Below are 26,006 nucleotides of genomic sequence, written 5' to 3' on the forward strand. Positions count from 1 at the left end.
CAACATGGTCAAGTCTAGCAAGCGAAAGGTTCTTCTTTATCCTAGGCACATAAACTGCATCAACAAGTGTGAAATAATTTCCATTCACAAATAGTCAGCCTAATCTTTCCTACTCCCTTGACTGGATAAGAGGCATTTTTGGCACACGTGACTGGATTCCCATGAGGGACATCCTCGAGAGAGGTAAACAAGTACGATGAGAGATAATCTGCTTTGTAGCACCACTGTCAAAGTGCCACACATGATCATCTGCATTAACTGACATACATGTATCATAGATAGAAGAATCATAAGTGCATCTTGCACTAAAATCCCATTCTGCATCTACATCAGTGTCACAATCTCCTTTCACAAAAGAATAATTGCACTTGTAGTGGAATCATTCTCTTTCTTCTTAGCCTCCTTTGCCTTCAATTTTGGACACTGCTTGATCAAGTTTTCATTATCTTTATAATAATGGCAATCATCTTCTTTTTGCCCTTTTCACGAGAATTCTCAGACGAAGTGCTGCCAGCAGAAGCATTATGAACACGTGATTTACCACTCGTGAAAGAATCACAAGAAGCGGATACATTGTTGTTTCCACTTTTTCTTTGAGCATCAATAAAGGTCTATTTAATTGCATGTTTTTTATCCCTATATTTTCTTGAAAGAGACTCTTGCAATAGCAATGTGCATAATGCATCAAACTTGATAACATCACGATTTCCTTGGGTCATAAGTCTCCAAGTACTAGAAAAATTTTGGTAAGAATGTGGCAAAGCATAAAGAATAGTATACACAAGGAAACTGCCTTCTCTTACGTAAATAAATTGATCATTAATATCCTTGATACCAGCAAGGAAGGTGTCCATTTCATCTTCCTCATGTATAATATTCAACTCCAGCTCTTTAAGCAGCAATGCAATCTTAGCCTCATTGATCGACCAGACCCGAAGCCTGTTTTGCAGATTTAGCCAAGCAAATGTGAGAATTAATGGTGTGCTTCATAGATAACGCAATCAATAAATGAGCTCGCGCATCTCGAACATCTCAATGCGTCTACTCAACTATGGGCAAAATAGCTCTAGCAGCAAAAACCTGCAACATCCTCAACATTGTCTGTATCCTCAGAACCAAGACGTACATCAATGCCTTGCACAACATTCCAAACTCCCTTTGACACAATAACATGTTGCACCATGAATCCCACATAGAGTAATTATCCCCATCTAATGTATTCTCGCCAGCAAACATCTTGAACACATATATGTTGTTGTCAGTCATGGCGAATGCCTGCACGTGATGTGAAAACTGCCCAAAAGGAGGAGAGACAAAGTAGGACCAACACGTGATATATAGCACAACCCAAAGAAGACTGTAAGGGACCAGTGATGCAGAAAATGGCACTAACAACAATTTTGCATAAAATGACAAAATTGCCTGTGCAGTACTGCTTGTAGTGGAAACGGAGGCCGAAATGAGCTCGAATGGAAATTTTGATTTGACGTTTGTCAAAACTAACCAAAATATGAGAAAGTGAGCATGTGTATGCTTGACAATTTAACTGGGAGGATGCAACCTGCTCTGATACCAATTGTTGGAAATAGGGTTGCATGGAAATACACAGGGTTTGGAGAAGATGAAGGGAGATCAAGGCACAAAACAGAGAGTAATATTACTTAGTTTGCAATGAAAGATAAGTTAGCCCTAGAGTGATGGCGCATATACAATGTATAGGAAAAAAAAACCTCCTAATGAGGGGAAAACTGTCTCGACGATCCCAAGTGTGTTCACACACATCACTACCACATATGTATGGTAATAAATTTCACCTTGCCTGTCATGGTCTCTTCTCTTTGATCATGTCTACCCCGATTTCCATTATCATGTAGATCATGTCTATATTGCAATTGCCATCATCATTTCTTCTATGAGTTTTTCCCTTGAGTCAACTGTTGCGTCACTTATGCTATCATGTCCACCTTTCATAAATCATGACCCCTTTCCCATGGAGTTATAACAACATGAACACGAATCTACTCATGCTTCCCCAATGTTCTTGATAGACTGCAACAAAAGGGAAAGCAATTGGGAACATTGTTTTATCTATGCATAAGAGTGCAAGAGGAAGGGGACTCTTAAGAGTGTAGAGAAATCCAAGTGGTATACATGTTGTGCAAGATACTTCTCCGTTTTCTCCACAAGCTGCAATCCTCGTCATCTCAAAACATTCCAAAATTCTATTTTTTGCGTTGCAAAGCACTGTCAACAACTCTTGACTAAGAATCTCATTGATTTATTTTTTCTATGTTAGCCTCTTGCAAATTTCCACATGCCTTCAAGATCCAAGCATAGGTGATTGCATATGGAGAGGTGCCCTCGCTTCGCATCTGCTGAAAACAGCACAAGGCTTTCTTGTTGAGCATATCCCGCAATCAATACACTCCAAGAGACGACATTCTGGATAGAAATCCCATGAAGCAAGCTCTGTGAATTCCTGCTTCTCGTTGGTCTAGGCCTGCCACCCTTGACTACCATGGGTTGAGTAGACAAGGGGGGAACCTCTATGGCTACTCTCAAACGAGAAGTAGGCAGAGCTAATGGCTAGCGAGTGGAGATGGTAGGAGCTAGGCCGGTTGTGGTTGGGGGGTGACGCAGTACCTTGAGGTGGGTAGATGATGCAGGCCTGGGCCGTGAGTGCGCGTGGTAGAAAAGCATGTTAACACTAGTCTGGTACCAAAACAAGACACTTTAAGTGTCCTTTTTTAACAAATTTAAATTAAATGCTACTTGCATTAGATGATTTATTTAAGAAAACCCTCTTGATATGATTAATTATGTTAGCTAGGGGGTCTTTAAAAAATATAACCTTGCATTTTAGGATTTATTATGATCAAGAACTATAATCATCAAGTTGACCCTCGTAAGACAGCGTTTGATGCTTTGAAGAAATCGCATTTATAGGCTCAAGAAAAAATGAAGTGACCTTGTAGAAAATTGTAGGTGACTCTTCCACAATTTTGCTATAGATTATTGAAAGTTTCATGTGCAAAAAAATTGACTTTGGAGTATATAAAATAATGGAAAGTTCCGTATGTTTGATATGGTCATTTCAAGCATATCATTATATACAAAGAAAAATATATTTTTGATGTGTTTGTGAGTTTTAGAAAGTGATACTTTGCTTGCCCTTTCCATTGAGCACTCAAGGTGGCAAGTAGAAGGGCTTTGGTATGCAGTAATTATTGGATCATTTTAAATATTCAAAACTACATAAGAGAAAACTTTCATATTTTCATTCTTGAAACATAAGCATTCAAAACCTCAAATAATATCAAACTTTCCATGAAGATTAACTGAATGTATCACAGTACCTGGTACATACACAATTGGGGTGCCTAAAACCTTGGTTCACTGTTATTATGGAGAACTCAAGATTTTCAAGAGTTTTTGCACGATAAAGAATTCAAGATAGAGTTCAAGCAACGAGATTTAATTGAGTTAGGGAGCCCAAAAAATACGTAGTTTCTTGGTTTAAACAAATAAAGTTATTTGTAGTTGTCAAATTGTACTAGAATAGTACCAATTTCATGAGGGGACCTTTGGAAGACCAAAATTATGCTCTTATTCAGCACATGCTCAAGTATGAAATTATGTCTATAGCTTGCATGTGACTTGAAAACTTATCTTTGAAGTGCATTCCATTGTTTTATAACACTAAATGCTAACACTTGGCTTTTATAAACATAAAAAAGGCCATCTCTACAAAAAGATATAATCATTTTATGATTATTTTGGTAAAACAGCTTGAAATTTCACTAAAATTCATATCTTAGAACTTACCAGAATTCTCTCCATACAGATTGTATTTTGATATGGAGAAAAATTCAGTATTTTCTTTCCCTCATAACCAATCTATGGTAGAAGCAAGGTGCTAAAAACTTCTTTTTAGCTTGACAAATAAATTACCAAAACTTGGTAGAAAAACAAGACACTTTAGTGTCTCACGACACTTAAGTGTCCAATTACAGAACTAGTGTCAAAAAGCCTGAGTTTGCTAAATAAAGCATGACTATTTTTTAACATCTAATGACGGTTGTTAAGCTATGTGGACCAACCTCCAAGCTCATTATACAAAAAGAAACCAAGTAAGTAGGCCCCCCCAACCTCGAAAAAACAAAAAAGACTCTAAAAGGTGAAAAATATTGAAATCGTACCATGGAAAACATTGAAAACGAAGGGTCGAGTTGGAATTTGGAAAGTCAAGTACCAAGAGGTTTCACATGGATGATGCTTGGGATGTTTGAGAGTTGCTTCTTGCAAATGAAAGAGAAGAGAGATAAGTTGTAGAGCAAAAATCTCGCGAAGAACGGCATCAAGAGGCAGCTATGACTGATGTAGCTCAAAAATAAGGACAACCATCACTATAGTTTGAACGTGCAACAAATGGCACTAAGGTACCATGGCAAAGGAAAAGGTTGCAAACAAGGTGAGCCACAAGTTGTTGGTGGACAATGAAGTATCATGGGTGTTGCCCTTGAAAACGCTACAGTATTGAGTAGAAGTGTGATGTGAAGTGGTTGGCGAATTACCATACAGAAGAAATTAGTGAGAATCTAGCCTTTTGAATCATTGCTCGTCATTGGCTACTATGTAGGTGAAAATGCAGCTTGGAAATAGATTCTTGAAAATATAGATAAGCTGCAAATGGTGATGGGCTCTAAGTTGGTACGCTAGCATTGTTTGAAACTTTGAGAGCATCTCTCAACAAATGTGGCATTTTATTTTTATTTGGTGAGCCAAAGTTCCTTTATTCAAATAAGGCTAGGGAATTGAACCACTTGGCTCAATCTGGACCATAGGTCCCCAATCAATAATGGCTCTCAATCATGGCCATAGATCCCCACTAAGTTTAAAAAAAAACAGCGAGCATTTTACTTTCATTATCAAGCATTGAGCTTTTCATGTAGGAGTTCTTTTATCACGCTATGCACTTTGGCTGCTAATTGCTCTGCTGCTATAAATTTCCTTGCCATAGAGATTTGTCGATCCAGCAGTAATAGGAGCAGGGCGAGCAGGATGAATATATTAAGCAGGGGGCGATGACGCTGGAGACATCTATGAAGATGACAAGGATGATGAAAATATTGATGGCAATGGTTCTGTACTCAACGATGACACTGACTACATTAATGGGTATGAAGAAGAAGCATTAGAAAATAATGAAGATGGCGAGGAGCCTACCTCACCGCCAGATTCTGGCCAATATATCTCTCGCAAGAAGCACTCTTTGTGGATGTACGCAAAATATTATGAGGAGGTCCCACCTCCTGATCGGCCAAGGGATAGCTCTGTTGCATCTTCCAACCAGGCATCTCAAAAAGAGAACCCTAATTTGACATCCAAGAATGATGATGAGCTCATGTCCACCTTCCTCTGGATTGATTATACTCTACACAAATGATGCCATCTCATGCATGTAAAGTATGCAAGCGATTTGTAAGAGAAGATTGCTAGAGCTTGGTGCAACACTTATTGTACCAAAAATGTTCAAGATCTTCACAACCCAATTACACCTCCACGAAAAGCTAATTGTTGAAGAAGGCAAAGGCAAATTTGGGAAAGCAGAAGCTCATTTACCAAAATCAATTGAATCCACCTACAAAATTGAATATTAAAAAATGCAGCGGCCAATAGCTTTCAAGAGGCCATTTGTGTCATGTATGCCATGGGAAACCCTGCAATACCGTAGTCGTGCCACACCCGAACTTCATTAATGTTTTGGTTGCATGTTTGATCTTTGCCAATGAGAGTTCAAGATCTATATATGCTACTGACCCATTCAACTAGAGACATTCTGTCAAAGTCGTCCAAGTGTGTGTAGCCAATCCACCGTTTGGCCTAGTTTTAGCATGGAGGTTTCAGACCTTAAATTGCAATTTCCACACACCCAAAAGACTGATGTTTCAAAGGAAAACAAGAAGCCAGTGGAGTGACGTACTAGTCCTTCGCGATGGGTCAGTCTTGTGTCTAAGCGATCCACAAGCACATGCATTGAAACTTGGGCACGACGTCTTAGCCCATGGCAATGAATCTCCAAAGAGGATAAACTGGAGGAGTGTAAAATGATGGAGGATTTCAACAAACTGAGATGGCACGGAGGAAAGCCGTCAAGAAAATTGAACTTTGGCGGCCTCCTCTCTCCTCTTTATGCTATGTTCCATCAGCTCACCTTGAGCTCTAGTACTATAGGCTCCTTTTATTTCTTTTAGGAGAAGTGTATTGTAATGGTCATACAAAATAATTTTGTTGTACAATTAACTACTCTATACACGAAGTTGGAATAATCCTAGGGAAATGAAGATTTATCTAATTGGTCTTGAACACAAGGCCTATAATATATATATATAAATATATGTGTGTGTGTGTGTGTGTGTGTGTGTGTGTGTGTAATGGAATTGGCCTATTCAACTTGAGAGTAACGGAAATTAATGAGAGTACTATTGAGAAATGACTTTGTGAGCATAGCGGGTGAGCATAATTGAAGATAGCAACATAATCATAGTAATTAGTTAGCTTGGCATGAACAATACTTTTGCAAGAGAGAGAATTTAGAGAACATGACAACAGTTGAGGTCCCCCCTCCAATAGGCATTTGCATTATGATTTCTCCCATTAAGAGAGACTTCTTACAATACAATCTTTGTGTTCCTTGTGACCTAGGTGATGCAATGAAGATGGGAAGCTTCATGCATCACAAGCATAACATAAACTTGAAGAAATATTTAACTATCCCAAGCCTCATTCCCAAGACCTCAAACACCTTCGAAGGTGGAGAGAGCTAGCAGGGAATGAGGGCAGGGAAGAGGAAGAAGAAACATTTCATAGGAGAAAGAATTAGTTCCTCACTTATCATAACTCTTCTTGCTAGCATACATAATAGCATAGTAATCAAGATGGAGAAGATGGAAAGATTAAGCATTGAAGCATGGCTCTTGGTTGGATTTGCATAGCCAAGAGTGTTGGTGTAGGCTCTCAACCTCTACTTTATTGGAGAAGGAGAGGGAGATCTTGCACTTTGCATAGCACACAATGAGAGTGTTTTTTAGTGTGTGTGGGTGAGTATACCCCCTAAACAACCCCCTAGCTTGCTTGAGTCGACCCCCCCCCCCCCCCCCCCCCCCCCCCCCCCCTTGTAGCTCATGCTTGAAGCTCATTGGACCCCTTCAGGCCTAGCCAATCACAAACAGGAGGCATTACAAGCAGCAAGGGTAGCCTCGGGACAAGTGTCCCCCTTTCCCCTTTGAGAGAGAGGACTTGATAAATGCAAAAACAATTAATTAAATCTTCTAAATCATCATTGGACCCCTTTGGGTGGCCAACCAATAGGCTTTAGGCACACCATGAGGGCAACATGAGGAGGAACTTGACAAGTGTCCCTTTTGCTTTCTTTGTACCATGCATGCCTTGTGTGAGTATGTGGGTGTTCTCTCTCATCCCCCCTCTTGTAGGGCCCTCCTTATAGAGATTGAATCTTGACCTTTTGACATCTCAAGCCCCTCATGCATAGGCCCAGTTCCCACCACAAGCTTGGCCCTTAAGCATTTTAAGTTTGGGATGGGTTCTCACTTCAAGTGCAACCCTAGCATCTCAAGCATGACAAGCACCTCAAGCATCTCAAGCACCTTAAGCACCTTAGTCATCAAGCATGACAAGTAGGATAAGCACCTCGAGCTGGGTCAGGTTCCCACCTCAAGCTCAACCCTAGCTTACCTAAGGTCAATACCTAAGGTCAAAGGACATTTACACACATTGTTGGAGGTCTTCAATGAAGCTAACCCTAAGGTGTTATGCTCCATTGGTTAGCCTTGCTCTTTGATAGAACATATCTCATTTGATCCCTTTTACCATTGGCCCCGTGTTGAGATAGATCTATAAGCACATGTCTATATCTTAACCTTGGTTCCCATTTATTCTCCCACATTAAGTGACCAGTTTAATATGAGAAAATCATTTGGGTTTGTTAGATATTAGATATTAGATTTTATGGCATTACCTCTCTCTTGAAATCATAGTCATCCTCGACTATGAGGTAGAAGAGATAAAGCCTTAGTTTTAGTCAATTTTACTTAGCGGGTAGAGGATCCCTTTTTACCCTACGAAATCTTTCCAAGATGGATGACCAATCCATTTGGTGCTTGGGAGACATAGCTGCCGCAAGCATGTGTGCTCTTTAGTCCATTTCATTCTCCCAAAGTAGAGTGACAAATTCTACAGTGTTTGAGAGACGTCGTCACCACAAACATGATTCTAAGCATGCATACTAGTTAAATTTGTGCACAATTAAAAAAAGGACTAGTCTTATAAGACAAAAACATGGGTCATTTGAAAGAAATTTGTAAATTTGCTTACTTTAATGTAGAATTGTAAGCATTGACAAGGTTCATATTATCCTTAAGCTGTATTCCTTGCATCCATCTAGCATCTTCAAAAGGATCATTTTTTAACTTAATAAGATACCGTCTGATAATCTTACCATGTCGTAGTACATTGTCTTCATGCCGAACGATAGCTTCGGGTTGTAGCACCTCTTCTTGGTCTTCAACTTCTGGAGGGTCTTCAATAATTGGTTCACTTGGTGGCTCTTCTTTGTAGGTCTTAAGTTGGCTTACATGAAAGGCATTGTGTATGAGCCAATGGTTGGGCAACTTGAGTTGATAAGCCGTTTCATTAATGGGCTTCAAGATTTGGAAAGTACCATAGTATCTTTTTGCTAGTTTAGCATAATACTTTTGATTGCGCTCCCGTAGGGTTTATGCCTGTCATTTGCCTTAATCGAGCCTTAGGAAACTTGAGTAAGACCCAATCATTTTTTTGAACGTTAAGGCCCTTCTGTGCATCAGCAACAGCTTTTTGCCTTTGTTGAGAGATGGATATAGCCTCCTTAATCTTTTGAAAAGATTCTTGTAGGTCATAACTATACTCATTGGCGGCGAAGATCTTCCCATGTACTTTGAGTAGAAAGGGACTTTTAGGTCTTCCCTCAATGATCTCAAAAGGTACTTTTCCTGTAGAAGTATGTACAGTATTATTGTAGGCATACTCTACAAGAGGTAAGTACTTTTACCATTGTGAGTGTTGATCTACTTCCTCAATGATCTCAAAAGGTGCTTATCCTGTAGAAGTATGTACAGTATTATTGTAGGCATACTCTACAAGAGGTAAGTACTTTTCCCATTGTGAGTGTTGATCTACTTCCTTAACATAAGTCTTGAGTAGATCGAGTATCGTAATATTGGCTATCTCACTTTGGCCATCTGTTTGTGCTGATAGGCCAAAGAAAAATTCAATCTTGTTCCTAGATTTTCAAAGAGACCTTTCCAAAAATTATTGGTCATTCTAGGATCTCTATCTTACACGATGGATGTTGGTAATCCATGATGTTTGAAAATCTGAGATATAAAGAAAGTTGCCATTTGGTGTGCCTTAATAGTCTTTTTGACTAGAATAAAATGTGCTTGCTTGCTAAACCTATCGACTATTTTCCATATTCCCATATTTCCATGGATAGACTTGGCTAATCCAAAGATGAAATCCATGGATATACTCTCCCATGGTAAATTTGGAATAGACAATGGCTAGAGTAATCCAAGTTGCTTCCCTTTATCATACTTGGTCTTTTGGCATACTACACATTTTGAAACGTACTCTTGTATGTCCACTTTCATGGTAGGCCAATAGAAGTAAGTCTCTACTCCTCAGAGAGTAGGTTGAATACCTCTATACCCCGCTTATGGAGGAGCATGGGATCATACATAACTTTCTCACGAAGGGAATGGGTAACACATAGCCTATTGCCATGGAGAAGATAACCGTCCTGCAAGGTGAATGGTTCCTCTTTCTTCCCCAAATCAAGGGCTGACATTATGTCTCTAAAGTCAGGGTCAGTAGCATACTCATCTATCATAGAGGATAGATAATTGTAAGTAGCTATAGACACCGCATTAACTTTTGGTCGTCGTGAAAGTGCATCGGCCACTTGATTGTGCTTACCAGCTATGTGAACAATATGGAAATTAATTACGAAATAAAGTTTTTCCACCTCATTTGTTTGTCAAAAAGCTTGGTTTGCGTCATGAAATACTTGAGACTTTGGTGGTCGGTTCGTAGGATAAATGGAGTCCCCAATAGGTAGTGCTTCCATGTGTCTAGGGCATAGAGAAAAACTAAAAGCTATTTCTCATAAATGCCCAAGACTCGTTCATCCGTATTGAGCCTTCGGCTCTCATATTCTATGGCATGCCCTTCTTGAAGCAAAACTGCTCCAAGGCAATCACCACAAGCATCACATTGGACCTCAAATGGATTTGAGAGATCAGGAAGCATGAGGACTGGTTGAGAGGAAAGATTCTCCTTGAGCTTTTCAAAAGAATTTTTCTCCTTAGCAGTCCATACATACTTAACGTTTTTCTTAGTTAAGTCATGTAGTGGTCCTGCTACTTGGAAAAAATTTGCGTCTATAGTATGCGCACATACCAATAAAGCTTCTTAGCTCATGTAGATTCCTTGGGTTAGGCCATGCTTTTATTAACTCTAACTTCGATGGATCCATACGGATACCATCTTGAGAGATAATATGACCTAAGTATTCGATCTCTTGAAGGAAGAATTCACATTTTTTTTTGTTGAGTAAAAGCTTATTCTTCCTCAATGCTTGAAAAATCACTTGGAGATGTTGCTTACGTTCCTCCAAAGACTTGGAGTAGATGATGATATCATCAAAGAAAACTCCAGTGAATTTACGATAAGGTCTAAAAAATTTCTCCATTAGACGATTGAACGTAGCTGGTGCATTAGTCAAGCCAAAAGGCATGACTAGATATTCATAAAGACCAAATGTTGTGCGAAACGCGGTCTTTAGGATATCTTCATCCACTATCCTTATTTGATGATAGCCACTTTTAAGGTCAATCCTATCGAAGTAGGTAGAGCCTTGTAGCTTATCAAACAGATCTTCTACCCGAGGCACGAGAAATCTATTTTTGATAGTGATATGGTTTAGTGCTCAATAGTCCACACACATACGGTATGTACCATCTTTCTTTTGCACTAAAAGGACTGAAGAACAAAAGGGAGAGGAACTAGGCCTCACCATCCCTTTGTCTACCAATTCCTATACTTGCCTCATGATCTTCTCTTGTTGAGCTTGTGAGACTCGATAAGGAGGCTTGTTAGGCGGTGAGCTTCCTGGAAGGAGCTCAATGCGATGGTCATCATCCCCTCGTTTTGGAGGTAGGTCCATAGGGATATCATCGATGAACACATCTTGGAATCATTTTCGAAAATTAGACAAGTCTAATTCTTCTTCATTCCTACCATTTACATTTGATGAAACATTAGGATCTCTTAGAGACTCTTTGACAAAAATCATGTACGCAAAAATTGAGCTCTTCATTGACTTATCCAAAGCAAGAGGATTTACATGTGAAATAGTGCGACCACGCTCACTAGCATCTATATACATGTTCTTTGCCCTGTAGAGGTGAAATAGATTCTCCTTTCAGGGAACTTCATATTGGCAGCCATGTGATCAAATCATGGCGCCCCTAGGATAGCATCCTCATGTTGGAGAGGAGAGATGAAGAAGTCATCTTTGTCGACATAGCTTTGGACATTAAGCCTCAACTTCCCAATCAAGGGAGTAACGGAAGGATTGCTGTCCCTTGAAAGCTGCGTCAGCCGTTACCATATCTCCCATCTCGAAAGCTTAAATGCCCAACTTGGTGGCCAACTCCATTGATATGAAGTTGTGAGTAGAGCCATGGTCAAACAAGATGAAGGCATCATGCTCTCTTACCTTTCCCCAAGCATAGGAAAGTGATGATCCTTTGCAATGAGCATCCTCTTTTGGAGCTTCGATGGTGGAAGCCCTAGGAGTCTCCTTGTGAGCATTCTTCTTGGGGCAAGAACGATAGCCATGTCCTTGCTTCCCACACTTGAAACACTTATGGTTCTTGCGAAAAGCTTCAAGCTCTTTAGGAGAGAGTTTTTTTTTGCCTTTGTAAACTCCCTTCTCCTTGGACCAATTGTTGTTGTTGTTGTTGAAAGTGCCTTGGGAAGAATTTTGCACATTGGTTTTCCCCTTTGCATCATTTTTGTCTTTGCTTTCCATGGGCTTGACATTCCGTCTAGCCCCTTGATGGAAATTGATGCATGAAGAAACCATGGTGTGATGGATTACTTCGCTAATAGTACCATGCCGTTGAGAGTTGATGTATTTGGCCATCTCTTCAGGTAATCCCGCACATAATTGCTACCTTTGCTCGGCAAAGTCTATCTTTGAAAGACAGTAGCCTTGAGATGCAAATCTCAAAACTTGTCTACATACTTGTGGATAGACTCATGAGAGAGAAGCTACAAGCTGCGCCATTCGATAAGCACTTTGTCCTTTGCATCGCTTGCAAAGAGTAACTGAAAGAGTCCTCAAAAAACAAGACCCTCCTAGCCTTGTCAAGTCCATCCTCTATCTTAACTCAAAAGAATATTCCTTGTTGTGAGAATTTGCCCACTTTTGTTACTTTGCCTACGCTTGTTGCTTGATCCCTTTGCACAGTACAAGCCTTTAGCCTTCCTTTATATCCGTAGAGCTAAAGTACTTGTTCTTATTTTCCATAAGGATCCTTGCATATGTGAGTATAGGTTGTATTGTGTGTGGTATGTACCGTCCCTAGGGCTAGAGGAGGGATGTGGTAAGCCTAATGTCATTTTTTGAAATACGACCAAAAGATTGAGCCAAGAGCCTTGGACTATCCTCAATAGATACAAAGCGAGGGAATATCTACAAATACAATCACCTATGATTTTCGTTGCAAGCATGTGGCACTGTCTTGGTTGACATGTATGTCTGGAATGTTGTCTCTTGAAATGTATTGATTGCAAGAAATGCCTAGCAAGGAATGGACCACGAAGCTCTAGCTCGTTGGTTTTATGATGCAAATTGAGGGCACTTCTGGCACTACGTAGGACTCCAATACGCCTATGATGTAGAACATAATGTTTGCTCTGCTTTTCCTTAAGTTGATCTATATCCTGCATCTTTTGTAACACATGTTTTGTGTTTGACACAGAGGAAATATATTCACAATAGTGGACGTTTCGATTTCACAAGCACGACTCCAGGTCGACAACACTGCAAGGTCCATTATCTTCATCCAATTTCCCACGCCTATACATTTGCTTGGCGTAACACATAAACGCTATGGGGAAGGGCACAGCTTTCGCTTCTTATAATTTTTGGAGAGACCAGAGTGCGACACTTCATTGCAAAACGAAATGTTTAACTATTCACATTGCTTTTATGGATCTTGACTCAAACATTGTCCCCCCGGCTTGCACAATTGGATGGCAGTACACGAATACCAGGTCGGTAGTGCAATTTAATTTTTATAGTATATTGATGCTTTTTGTATTTTTTGAGTTTGCCAATGCTTCCTTAAGTTTAGTTTAGCTACATGTGTAGCACGGAGACGATTCCTTATCCTAGAGTTTTCCTCCTTAGATATGTTTTGCATCAGATTCTGTGATCGACAGCCAAGACCCTCCAACTATGACAACATGTGACACACTCTCTCTCTCTCTCTCTCTCTCTCTCTCTCTCTCTCTCTCTCTCTCTCAGGTTCTACAAGAAATAAGAGAAAATTGACTACGCTTGATTCATAGTGAGATGGGTGCCTCAAAGATGGGTCCCTGTCTAGAGACTAAATGGCCGGTGATATTACCAAGCTAAATGGCAATCTACAAATAAACTACCAAAGTAGGTTAAGGAGTAGGGTTTAAGCCTAATGATTAAGTTGCAACCCTTCGTTTAATCTGTTGTGAGCCCTATGTGACACAACATTCAAGTCCCAATATAAGCCATTCCTGTTGCCTACCAATTGGTTCTACTTATCCACTCATGTTCCACTGCAAAAGCCGAGGCAACAACAATCACAACCAACCAATTGCACTCCAAAATCTATCAAAACATGTACGACAAATAGCCGTGCCTTGGTCTCACTGATCAAACAATTGTAGAGAAAGCCGTGGAATTGGACCATTTTAGAGACACCTATAGAGGTAATTAATTAGCATATCTGTTCAATAAGTACACATGAAATTCTTTTTTTTTTTAATTCACAAATGCTGTTTACTTCAGTGTGAGACGCTTCATGTCGATATGTATATGTCAATGCTCACCAAGCAAAACTAGTTTTGAACCCATTAGGCCCAAAAGGAACCAAGTAAATAGAGGACTGCCTCTTGTGGGGAATTGCTGCATGCGGGCTGGTATGATCCCACCCAGCCTCAGTCTCAGGCAAGACCTAAAATTGATAGATATAGTAGAAATTTCTTATGACATGCAATTTTTGAAGCCCCCTTTCATATGCTTTGCGTAAAACGATCAACTTACATAATTTGCCATATATAACGTAAATTTAAGGGTATAAATATTAAAAATGACAGACCATTTCGAGATTCTACCATGTCGAATGGCAGGAGGTTTTTTTGAAGCACCTGTTTTGATAAACAAAATAACCCTTGAGAGGAAAAACAAGTATCAATTTTAGGCCCTTGATAGTAAAAGTCAGATCAAACCATGTATATATAGCGCATACGTCTCATTACTAAATGACACCTCCTTTTGAGAGGTGGTGGCTCACGATCACCAGTTCATTGTGACCGTTGGATTGCCTATGAAATGCAAAAGATTTCCACTTTCTCGGATCCAAGACTTGAACCCGCTAACCTCTCCCCTACGGGATTGACTCTAACCACTAGGTTAATGTGGGCTCGTAGAAAAGTGTGTGTGTGGTAAGTTTATAATCACGGGGTCGCGAACAAGTTTACACCTAGTTTACATCTAGTTCACACCGAGTTTGCATTGAGTTCACACCAAATTTGGTGTGGTGTGCAGACCCTCCCCAGTTCACATCGTGTTCACGTGGAGTTCACACCAAATTTAGTGTGCTGCACATTCACTCTTACTTCACACCTAGTTCAAATTACGATCGGACGGCCGAATTGCACCCGCCTCGCGACCCCTACTACGGAGGTGTCAATTAGTGAGACGCCTAGGTACATAAATTGACAGATCGCTTTAGTTTCGAAGCTTCCGCAATCGCTTGCTGGTCGCTAATTTACAGGCCCATCTTCTTGCAGGCTCTATGCAGGCGTCGATCGATTTCGTCCCTGCACTGGACTCATACTTTCTTGGTAATACATTGGGCAACACATTCAGAAGACAAGGTGGTCAAAGCTGAAAATTGAGTCGCAGAACAATGCCCAACATGTGTAATCACTTTGCTTCATTATGGATGTTTGTCTCCTGCGGACGACGACGACACGAGGACAATGACATTTTTCTCTTGAGAGATGCAAAGGTGGATGCTACACCCGAAGAGGTTTTCCCCCATCTTTACATTTTATTTTCCAACCCTCACAGTTATTCGTTTGCCCTTCTGCAAAGGGATGACTAAACCTTCCAATCAGCAGCCATCATGAGGTAAGGGCCATGTACAATTTTCAGTTGATAGTATAGTACATAAAGACCAAGAATCATGTCTTGACCCGGTGCAGATATGGGTACCATGCACAAGCATTCCCATCGACCCATTTAGGAATAGCTGACCCAAGGGTGAAAATAATTCACTTGCATGCCTTGAGAAGTCTAAGCCTGTCATATGGACTCGGCAAGTACGCATTTTGAAGGAAGTATGCATATCCTTTGTGCTGAAAAAGACGTATGATTGGCCAATTATGTACACAAACTGTTGTTTCATATGTGAAAAACTGGCAGCCCTTCATAAGAGAAGCAAAATAAACAATGGAACGATGAATGCGCATTCATCGCCAAACTAATCTGTACCTCATAACCATTACTGTGGGTTCAAGTCCTCTTGGAGTCCATTTTTAACACAAACATAGGCTTGCATGCGAAGAGATCTTACTCGGGCTTACAACTAAAACAAGCTACTTTATTGGGTTTACAAAGATGATCATGAACCACTCAAAGGCATAACTATTGAAAGAGAGTTTAGCACAGGTGAAAGTAAATGCAGGGAAGAAGTGAACAAGGACAATAGAATGATGAGATACTATTAGAAGAGAGTTAATTACATGTGAAATCAAACGTTGTGATCTGAAGAAGTAAGGTAGTACAAGACAATGTTTTATCCTTGACTAGACAAATCAGGTGGGATACGTTTCAAGCGATTAAGTGGAACTTTGTAAAGGGCGCTAGGCTGAAAATTCAAGTACCGACGATGAAGGAGCTATTGGAGAAACAATCATTCAGTCTCTCTGAAACAACCACCATTTGAGAATGAAGTACGGTCTACGTTACTCATAATAGGCAAATGGCATCTCCATGTTTAGATGCCTTGAATTGAATACGATTTCAAGCATTCTTTTGTAATGCTGCTGTTCAAGCCGCCAAGCCAAACTCACAGAGTGTATGTAATCCCAACCTCCATTAGTCTCTTATGTGGTATTTGAAGCGCTACTCTGCTCTTTCTAGAGATGCGCTGCAAAAGGTTGTAAACTACATTGACAACAAATCTCTTTCCTATTGAAGAAGATGGAGCAACCTCGATGACACTACTCCCAAGAAGGTATGTGATACCTTCTTCTCTGGCAGTCGATAGAAATTCTAACTCATTTCTTACCTCTTCTTTCCTCTCAGATATATTACTTTGTTGTTCTTGAATGCTTCCACTTGATCTCTTCTTGTCTTCAGTTGAGTGGGACGACCTCTCTACATTGCCGCTATGTTCCTTATTTTCCTCTGCTTTCTCTATATACATCCCTCGATCCAACATCTCTAGTTCATAGGACTCTAGCATCACAAATCGCTTCAAGCTCTCCATCAAGCATTCCTCGAATTCCCCATGTGGAATTGCGGGGTCCATATATCCATACCTTACCACACTTCGATACATCCGGTAGTCTCTGTTGCCTACTCTTCTCACTAAGAACCTCTCATCCTTTGGCACAGTTGAAACCGGCAAATGTTTCACCGAGACAAAGACTATCACCGAGTGTAAGGCTCTCAAATTCTCTATAAAGAGATCAAAGATGGGAGGCACTCCTTGCACTAGTTGGGTGTACATTAATCCGATTCCAGGTACCCTGTTTAGCATCAAGTCACTCTCCAACCTTCTCTCTAACGATGAGATTGAAATCTTGTTGTCGGCTTCGAATATGTATTTCTTGCTGGTTACATAATGCCACGCCGCCATCATAATGACCAGTACAGATGAGAATGCAACAGGGAGCCAGCCTCCTTCTGGAAACTTATATAGATTTGCTGAAAAATATATCATCTCGATAGCGCCAAAGATAGTAAAGAAGGCGATTGCAAGGTACAACTTTGTTCTCCAGATCATGACCATGATAAGTGTCACAAGAGTGGTAGTCACAAGCATTACAGCAAGAACAGCCATACCTGCGAGCATAGAAAAACACTCTCTCGTATTATATCATCATGTGCCATCCCATCCCATCTCTCTCTCTCTCTCTCTCTCTCTCTCTCTCTCTCTCACACACACACACACACACACACACACACACACACACACACACACACGCGCGCGCGCACACATACACACACTGTTTTGCATGCACATGGGTGCTCATCCTTGCCTGTTAAAAAACATAAAACCTTTTTATGAAAATTTGGTAGCAGTTACTTTCACCTACAAGCTTGTGTTTACCTCTTGATTATAATCGCTAATCTTCTCTCTTCTTTTAAATAAAGACAATGAAAGATCTATGTTAGTATTGTGCTAACTTTAATTGTTTCCTTTCCCCATATTTACAAGTTTAAACTTTGTCTCCTCTTTGCAGATATTTGTGAGGTAATTGCTAGGGCATTACAAGAGCAAGTTTTGTTTATTAGTTGTACAATTGCTCTTATAATGCCCTGGCAATTTCAAAAGCAAATGAAAAAGCGTAAGTAGGGGACTAACTACCCTGGCTATTTGGGCCTTCAATCTTCTTTTGCATTTGCAAGAAAGCAGAAGAAGCGTGTACGATTTGAAGGACTACCTAGTTCTTCCTTTTCTTTTGATAGTTCTTCTAGCTCTTCCGACTTGAGCGAGAAGGACAGAAAAGGCAAAAAGGGAAGCAAAAAGCAAAGCTTCGGAAAGGGTAAGAAAAAGGCAAAGAAACCCAGATTTCGCCCAGTTTTTGACAGTTCTACAAAGGAGTCATCCTATGACAGTTCGGACTCTGATGACCATATGTTTTATGCAAAGAAGAAGCATTTTTACAAAGCCAACCAATATGACTTCCTTGAAGATAAAAGCAAGAAAATAGAAGAATTCAAAGAAGGTGAACAATCGATTAAATTTAAATCTTTTTTCTGGGTTTCGAGATGCTCTGAGGGCTTTGGCCTTCATTCAGCAGTTTGACATAGCTTTCTCTGGAGGGCACTACTCAGAGCACTCCAAGATTAGGAGGGCTACATCTTTCTTCAAATTAAGGAAATGCTAAAACATGGTGGTCCACTCTTCTTTTGGGGAAGGAAGCTCGAACATTGTGGTCCATTCTTCTTTTGAGGAAGGAAGCTCCAGTCAAGTGGTTGAAATTCAAAAGGCTCTTTATTTCTTCTTGGGGCTGACTCGAGAGTACGAACGAGATATACGAAGCGCTTGGAATTATCTTCGGATGACCAAGGGAGAATCTTTGGGACGCTTATTGCGAGAGATTTTGGAACTCTTTTCTACCAAAATCTTCATTTAAGAAGGTCTCTTTTCGGGAACAGATTGAGCAGTTTTGTTGCGGACTCCCTACAGAGATCCGAGACTACTGCCTGGAACATAAGTCAAATTCTATTCGCTACATTCCCTGAGGGCGGACAAAGATTTTGGGCAGATTTGTGTAGGCTTATCATAGCCAGATAGCTTCATTTTCACTTCATGATTAGAGTATCTTTATCCCTCAATGTATCCTATGGTTTGTCTTGGGATTTTCCCCCTTGATTTCATTGTATGTCTCTCAGGATTTTCCCAATATCTGTTGTATATGGACCTACGGTGGATTATATGTTATGAGAGAGAGAGAGAGAGAGAGAGAGAGAGAGAGAGAGAGAGATACCATAGGCATTTCCAATGTATGTTGTTGACCGAAAGATGCCGATGACAGCTACGCATAATACCATCAAGATCCAGTTGACCTCAGGAATGTACACCTGCCCGATGAGTTTTGAGGATGTGTGAACCACTTTCACCAAGGGGAAACATCCCAGAGCTAGAGACTGCTCAACAATAGAGAATACTGCTGATATCATGGCTTGGCTTGCAATGATTGCAGCCCCAACAGCTACAACAAACATAGGCCAGAACATAGGTTCTGTATGCAACAAAGAAAATATATTAGCTTTGGCTAATGTGTTATAATGGAGAATCAGATACTCTCTTATGCTTTGAGCTATAGTTGTTTTAATTTCTGTATTGCTAGCAGAATTCTCAATAAAATACTTGCCTGGAATGGACTTGTAGAAGGTTTGGCTTATGTTCTCAGGATGCTTCAAGAGATACGAGCCTTGGCCAATGTATGCAGCCAACAAGGAAGGGTATGCAAGAGAGGCAAAAGCAATCTGCAATTATATCAACTCATTTGGGTAAGTTATCTATCATTCACAACATACAGAGATGTTGACAAAATAATCGCACATATGGAGTGTGGCGGATGTGTGAACCCTAGAAAGAATGTAAACTAGCATGCAAAGTAGCAGCACTCATGTCAAAAGAAATCTTATGGGACAAGGGTTGTGCTATTTTTGCTCAAATGCTACACTCTACTTACACCAGACAGAACTTGTTTTAAATTCATGAGAGTACTCATTCACGTGTCAGAATCAAAGCGACAATACCTGAACAGAAGGCACAGAAAAATGTCCGAGATCGGCAAACATGGCTTCTGTGCCTGCATGTTCATCATGATCAAGATTGTAAGTATTAAAAAAGGAGGAACTATTTGCAAGTTGAGACATATTCTTATCCTTTCCTTCTTCTAACCGTTGGTCAACGACTCAAGATTATCTTTCTTGGATTTGTGTGTGCGCGCGCGCGTGATGTTTTGAGGGGGCAATTTTTCCTAGTGATTCATTTGCTGTGGCTTAACCTTCTGGTCTTCACCTCATTTGGGTGTGCGTATGTGTGTGTGTGTGTGTGTGTGTGTGTGTGTTTGAAATGTCACATACTTTTAAGTAAGAGAATAAACCTGTAATAGCCAGGACAATGCCTCCCAATGAGATCCACCCTTGCCTTCCATTCCTTTGGAAATAGTTGATGATATAATAGGGGTTGAAAGCTTTGAAAATGGATGCATCATAATTGAAAATGTTGAAGATACCAATACCACCAATGAAAGCAAACCAAACGATAACACAAGGGGCAAATAAGAATGCCACCTTTTCAGTTCCAAAGCTCTGGAGGCTGAAGAGGATTACAAGAACAGCGACAGAAATAAGCACAACATGATCTGCCAGAAACATGCTCATATCAAGACTCTTTGATCTTCAGGACAATCATGTTTTTATGAAATAGCTGTCCAATTCTCAACCTTCTGAAGGTGCAAGGATCTTACCTTCAGTTAAACTCTGCACTTTGGTCTGAATACCATCTACTGCCGACAGCACTGCATAAAATTGGCTGTACTAATTAACGACATGTCTTTTGTTACTGCTCAAAGGAAAACATATCTTTGAATTTCTAACTTTTTTGTGAGATAGTTGGTACTGTATCAACAGATGCTTAGTCAATATACAAATTCTGTACCAAATATGGAGCCTAAGTAATGTGTGCGCGCGTGCATGTGTGTGTGTGTGTGTGTGTGTGTGTGTGTGTGTGTGTGTGTGTGTGAGAGAGAGAGAGAGAGAGAGAGAGAGAGAGAGAGATTTTTACGTCCATTCGAGGCGAAAGTTGGCCTATGAGACAAAATCAAATATGTGTCCTCCATCTGTCTGGAAAGGACGAAGAACAAAGTAACAAAATGTGGTAAGGGGGTGGAGAGGTCTCGGAGTTTTATATCCTAGATCTTGAGGGCGTCTCCTAACTCTTAACTGCCTCAACCTACCATAGAGGTGCCCCTGACGAGTGGCGGTAGGGTTGTGGTCTTGTGGAAGAAATCTGTAAGTTGTGATTGTCTGCCACGCTCTAGTGTTGCAACAGGTGCCAACAGTGTCTCTATGTTTGTGTATCTCCACTAGAAAACGGCCAAACTGGCATTGATCTCTATCTGTTGTAGGGTGGGCTATCCTGTGAAAAGAGCCTCATATCTATTTGATACTCTCATATCTGAGAGAGAGAGAGAGAGAGAGAGAGAGAGAGAGAGAGAGAGAGAGAAGAAGAAGAATAGAGTTTTAACGTCGTAGGAAACTATCCCAAGAGACCTTAAATATCTAGCCGACGAGGAGTTGAACTCAAGACCTGTTATTCAAGAGGGAAATGGCATAACCAATCTACCACACTTGGGTGAGAGAGAGAGAAATGAAATGAAATGTTATATTAACATCTTCAAAAGGCCAAAGTGACCTATGAGACCAGAAAGTTACATTGTGGTGGATCTGATACGAAGTTAGAGTAACAAAAGTAACAAAATGACAAAATAAAAATACTATGCTATGGAATCCTAAACTACTAGGTGTGAACTAAGCAGCTAGCTGGGATAGCTAAATCACAAGAGATCCAGCATCGATCACTGGTGGATCTCATCAATCTCCTCCATGGTAGTAGTCTGACCGGGCGTCGTTCATGTCAGGTTGAAGTGATCCGGATCCTCTGATGCAACCTCCGTCGATGCTGTGTAGTCCTCCGTAGTCGTGGGCGTCTGGATCTCCCCATCTCGGTCGCTCGATCGAGCAGTGTGCCTCTAGTGTAAGGCGACGAGCTCTGTTGTGGTGGTAGCTTCTCCGGGTGTCTAGTGTATGCTCTAAAGAAGTTTGTGAATCTGTCTCTGAGACTGCCTAGGCTGTCCTCTCATCAGGCTCTCTCTGTGTTTGGGCAGCTTGAGCAAAAACAAACCCAGGCATCTTTGATCCTCGTACCGCATGACTTTGGAGAGTGGTCCAAATCCCTCTCTGCACAAGCAAAGGAAGCGGCCTCGTATCTCATAGTAGACGGGGCAGTGGCATGTGTAGTGCAACTCTGTCTCAGGCTCCATGTCACACAGGGGGCATGTGCTGGCCTCTGTTGGTACTCCGCTGTATCTCCAAATCTCGATTCGCAGCTAGTGTGAAGATGGGCGTATCTGAACCGAGCCTTTTTCAAGGTGGCTCTCTCCGGTTGACGCCGCACACCTTCGTTTACCCTCTTCAGGTGGCGGGTTCTACAAGCTCAAGGTTTATGTTTTGTCACTTTTTGAAGGTTTGAAGAGTAGATGCACTGTGTTTCGGTCTTTCGGTCTCTCTGGTGGCCTTGAGGGTTATAAGGGAATTGTTGAGGGCCACATAGGCCCCCTTGGTTATGGATGTCTATTGGCCTGATGTGGCCCCGTGAGTGACACTTTAGACCTTGTGCAGAGAGAGACCATTTGTGTCCGTTAATGCTTCATGGAGTGCTATCTCTTTATTTCTCAAAATTAGCTATATCTTGAAGAAATATAAATTTAAATGAATATTGGAAATAACTGAATTCATAAGTGAGAGGGTTTTCTCTCTTGAGTATGAACATCAAATGGGGGACAAAGAGCATTGGGAAATAGTATTCTACCATTTGGAACAGACATCTCTGAGGCGTCATGGGATGGGTGATAGAGAGCATCACAAAGGAGTTGTTGATCTTTAAGTTTGGTGAGAGAGAGAGACTAAGAGATGGAAATTCATGATGTGTCACATGGTGGGTTCTTTTTTATTCCCTTCATGGCACTCCATTTATGGTTTTCTTCCCTATTCCCTTGTTGGTGATTGCTTTGCTGGCTTTTGATGTCGACTTTGCTGGTTTCCTCTTGTGGTGGTGCATTTTAGTGGCTACCCGGTGGTTCTGAGAGAATGGCTCCTCTCTCTCGTCTTCTAGCAGTATAGTCTGAGATCTCATCAATGTTTCACCCTAACAATGGAGCAAACGGAACTGGATAAATCCTCTAATGTACGAACTCTACCCAATACTGTCTCATAAAGTGCCATGTGAGCTCCCTAGGCACATTCATGGCATGCAATCAACCCATCAACCAGGCTCTTGGAACTACATCAAAGGCTTTGTGGAAGTCCCCATATGAGCTCCCTAGGCACATCCATGGCAATGCAATCGATGCATCAACCTGGCTCTTGGAACTATGTCAAAGGCTTTGTGGAAGTCCACAAAGGAGCAATATATCCATCTTTTATGTGCTCTACCGGACTCTATAATCGCTCTTAATTAAGTGTGAGGATATGGTCAAGAGTGGAAAAGCCTCTCTTGACACCTGCCTGTCCCTATGCTCTGAGTCCCTGCTGCTCTGCCCAACGGCCTAACCATGTTCCAATATGGAGGCATATAGCTCGGCCAATGTATGATCGATCATGAGATTTGAATAATGGCACAATGGTGTATGGAGAACCTTAGTAAGGCACTGTGTAATCTTGGGCAATATTGGTATGTGTGGGTCATCATGATAGAATGATCTATAGATCTCCCCCCATTCATACACAATCGATCTCTCTATAGAAGTACTATCTTGGGTATCAAGGAGCTAATTCCTGAGCTTGCGCAATAGTATACTCAAAATCCACAGAGAACGATTTGCAAGCAGCAACACCAATGGATCTAGGGAGACTGCAAGATCGTGAAGGTGTGAAATAAATGGTACAGGAGCTTGTACATAATTCACAGTTCTAAAACCATGCCAGTGGGGGAAGCAAGTAAAACTTTGAGAGCGTGGATATGTGTCAAGGGTACGGCCAGGCCAGAGAGAGAGAGAGAGAAAGGAAGAAGAAGAAGAAGAAGAAGAAGAAGAAGAATTCATAAGATGAAAAATTCTAACGTCTTAGGAACAATCCCATTAGAACTCAAATATCTATCCGCCGAGTCAAGTTGTTGTGGTCTCTTATTGAGCATATGTAAAAATAGGAGCCAAGTAGTAGTAATGGACAACACTTGCATTTCTCAAAGCACTTAGCTCTTGTAACCAAATCACCAGACATACCAGATATGGCCGGTGTTAGTACGCCATCCCCCATGACTGCACAAGTTCCAAGGAGTGTCAACAGCAGCAACACTTTCTTTGCAAAGGGACTGCCTTCCAATGCCTCCTTGATCTTTGCTCCCATTCTCGACGCTCTGTCTGAGCGTTGCAATCTGTATCCAGAGAGCGATTGATCCTCAACTTCTTCGTTTTGGAATCGGCTTACTTTTGCATGGCGGCAGATAAGGGAGTAGAGTGCAAAGGTTCCACCTACAGTTTTAATCAACATATGTTATACACACACTATCCCTGCGCTATACAGAGAGAGACTTTATTAAGGCTACACTCAATTTGCTGCACAGTACATGTAAGCACTTACCATTCCCATTGTCGTTTGCTTGAAGCACGAAGAAGACATACTTCAGCAGTGGGATGAGGGATAATGTGTAAATGATGAGGCAGAGAGCTCCAAGCACATCATCCTTGCTAGGGGGCCCATTGGGGAAAGTACTGCTGTAGACGTAGAGGGGTGATGTCCCCAAATCCCCATAGATCACCCCTATGCTCTCAAAGGCCAACTTCAGAATCAGAGCTTTGGATAGAACCTACATAACAACAAAAAATTTGAATGAATGTGAAGAAATTCAGCACTCAAACATTGGCTTAAGCTTGCTGAGCTCAGTCTGATACCTTAGTAGAGTGTCGCATACCATCCGGTATGTGATTTGCTTCCACATCCAAAGAGTCGAGCCTGCGAAGAGGAGTCCTGTTCTCCATTTCATCATGATCATCACCATTCCCTTCCATGCCGAGTATGGCACTCCGAGCCTTTCACCTCTTGCTTAGAGCTTAGGGAATAGATTCAAGCTGATGTTTGCTAGCTTGATGCTGGTTGTGCCATCAGAAGGGAATGTGAGTGGTCTTTGTTCCAAAGGTAAGGCTTTCTGAGGAGCTGTCCACTCCCATGCTTTATAGGATTTTCCAACTGAACCAGGACGCTGGGGCCTTCATTAAATAAAGATTGTATTAGTAATTGGCATTTTGTTTTTATGGTTTAGAAAGATTGCATCTCTGTAATGATCATGCTCTGCTTGATATACAACACTATCTCATTGTTTACAAATTTCAGTGTAAATAATTGTGGCATTAGAGTTTTAGAGTTTATAAAACTAGCATCATGATCATCACCAATAATTGGAAGTGCTTGCCTACCTAGTCTTGTCGTCAGAGGAGCCAATAATTACAGAGAGAGAGAGAGAGCGAGAGAGAGAGGTACGTGACTCTCCCGGTGTGCACTCTTTTTTTGTAAACCGTGTGCACGTGCCAGGGAGACTCTGAGAGGCAAACCGTGTGCACGTGAGAGAGAGAGAGTCGCGAATCGTGTCCGCTTTTTTTTGGCAAACCGTGTGCACGCCAAGAGAGGGAGAGGGAGTCAACCAGTGTTTTTGCAAAAAAAACCAGGGTTCATTATAGCCATAATTGCAAAGCCTTAAGAAAACACTCAAAATTTTATAATCCAGTTCAAATATATATTGACCTAAATAACGGAAGAGTTTAACCTGCCAGGTGGCACCTCGGGTGGGAGGGCCACATGACTAAAGGGCACGGTGTCTTCAATGAAGACCCCATCATGGGATCGATCGAAGGCTGGAAGGCGGAACTATGGACACGTGCGCATCTCGAGGACGATCGACTGCCAATAAAAATGCGAAGTCATCGCCCCTCCCGTGACTCGAACGCACGACCTGGGCCATGGTAGTCTGGTGAGCTAACCACGCAGGCACTTGCATTTCCTTGCCCTCAAGGTGTGAAATAAATCCTATATGATGAACTCACGCAGGCAAAAGTAAACTAGGACAGAAAATGTAAACCCGGACACGTCC

The 26,006-nt window shown here is 41.2% G+C and overlaps 1 protein-coding gene across 1 annotated transcript; it reads right to left on the bottom strand.

Annotated features, from left to right (window-relative positions):
• Positions 1–16,093: 16,093 nt before the first annotated feature.
• On the bottom strand, positions 16,094–25,223 carry LOC147428337 (potassium transporter 5-like). Its single transcript, XM_086496423.1, has 9 exons — positions 24,814–25,223; positions 24,503–24,728; positions 24,145–24,393; positions 20,611–20,661; positions 20,245–20,505; positions 19,895–19,947; positions 19,504–19,618; positions 19,117–19,371; positions 16,094–17,464 (listed from the first exon to the last, which is right to left on the bottom strand). The coding sequence occupies exons 1-9, from the start codon at positions 24,928–24,930 to the stop codon at positions 16,464–16,466; spliced, it is 2,328 nt and encodes a 775-aa protein (XP_086352549.1). The 5' UTR covers positions 24,931–25,223; the 3' UTR covers positions 16,094–16,463.
• Between the last annotated feature and the right edge of the window lie 783 nt (positions 25,224–26,006).

This window comes from Adiantum capillus-veneris, chromosome 23 (genome assembly GCF_014529385.1).
Source record: "Adiantum capillus-veneris isolate H3 chromosome 23, ASM1452938v2, whole genome shotgun sequence".
NCBI classification, from domain to species: Eukaryota; Viridiplantae; Streptophyta; class Polypodiopsida; order Polypodiales; family Pteridaceae; genus Adiantum; species Adiantum capillus-veneris.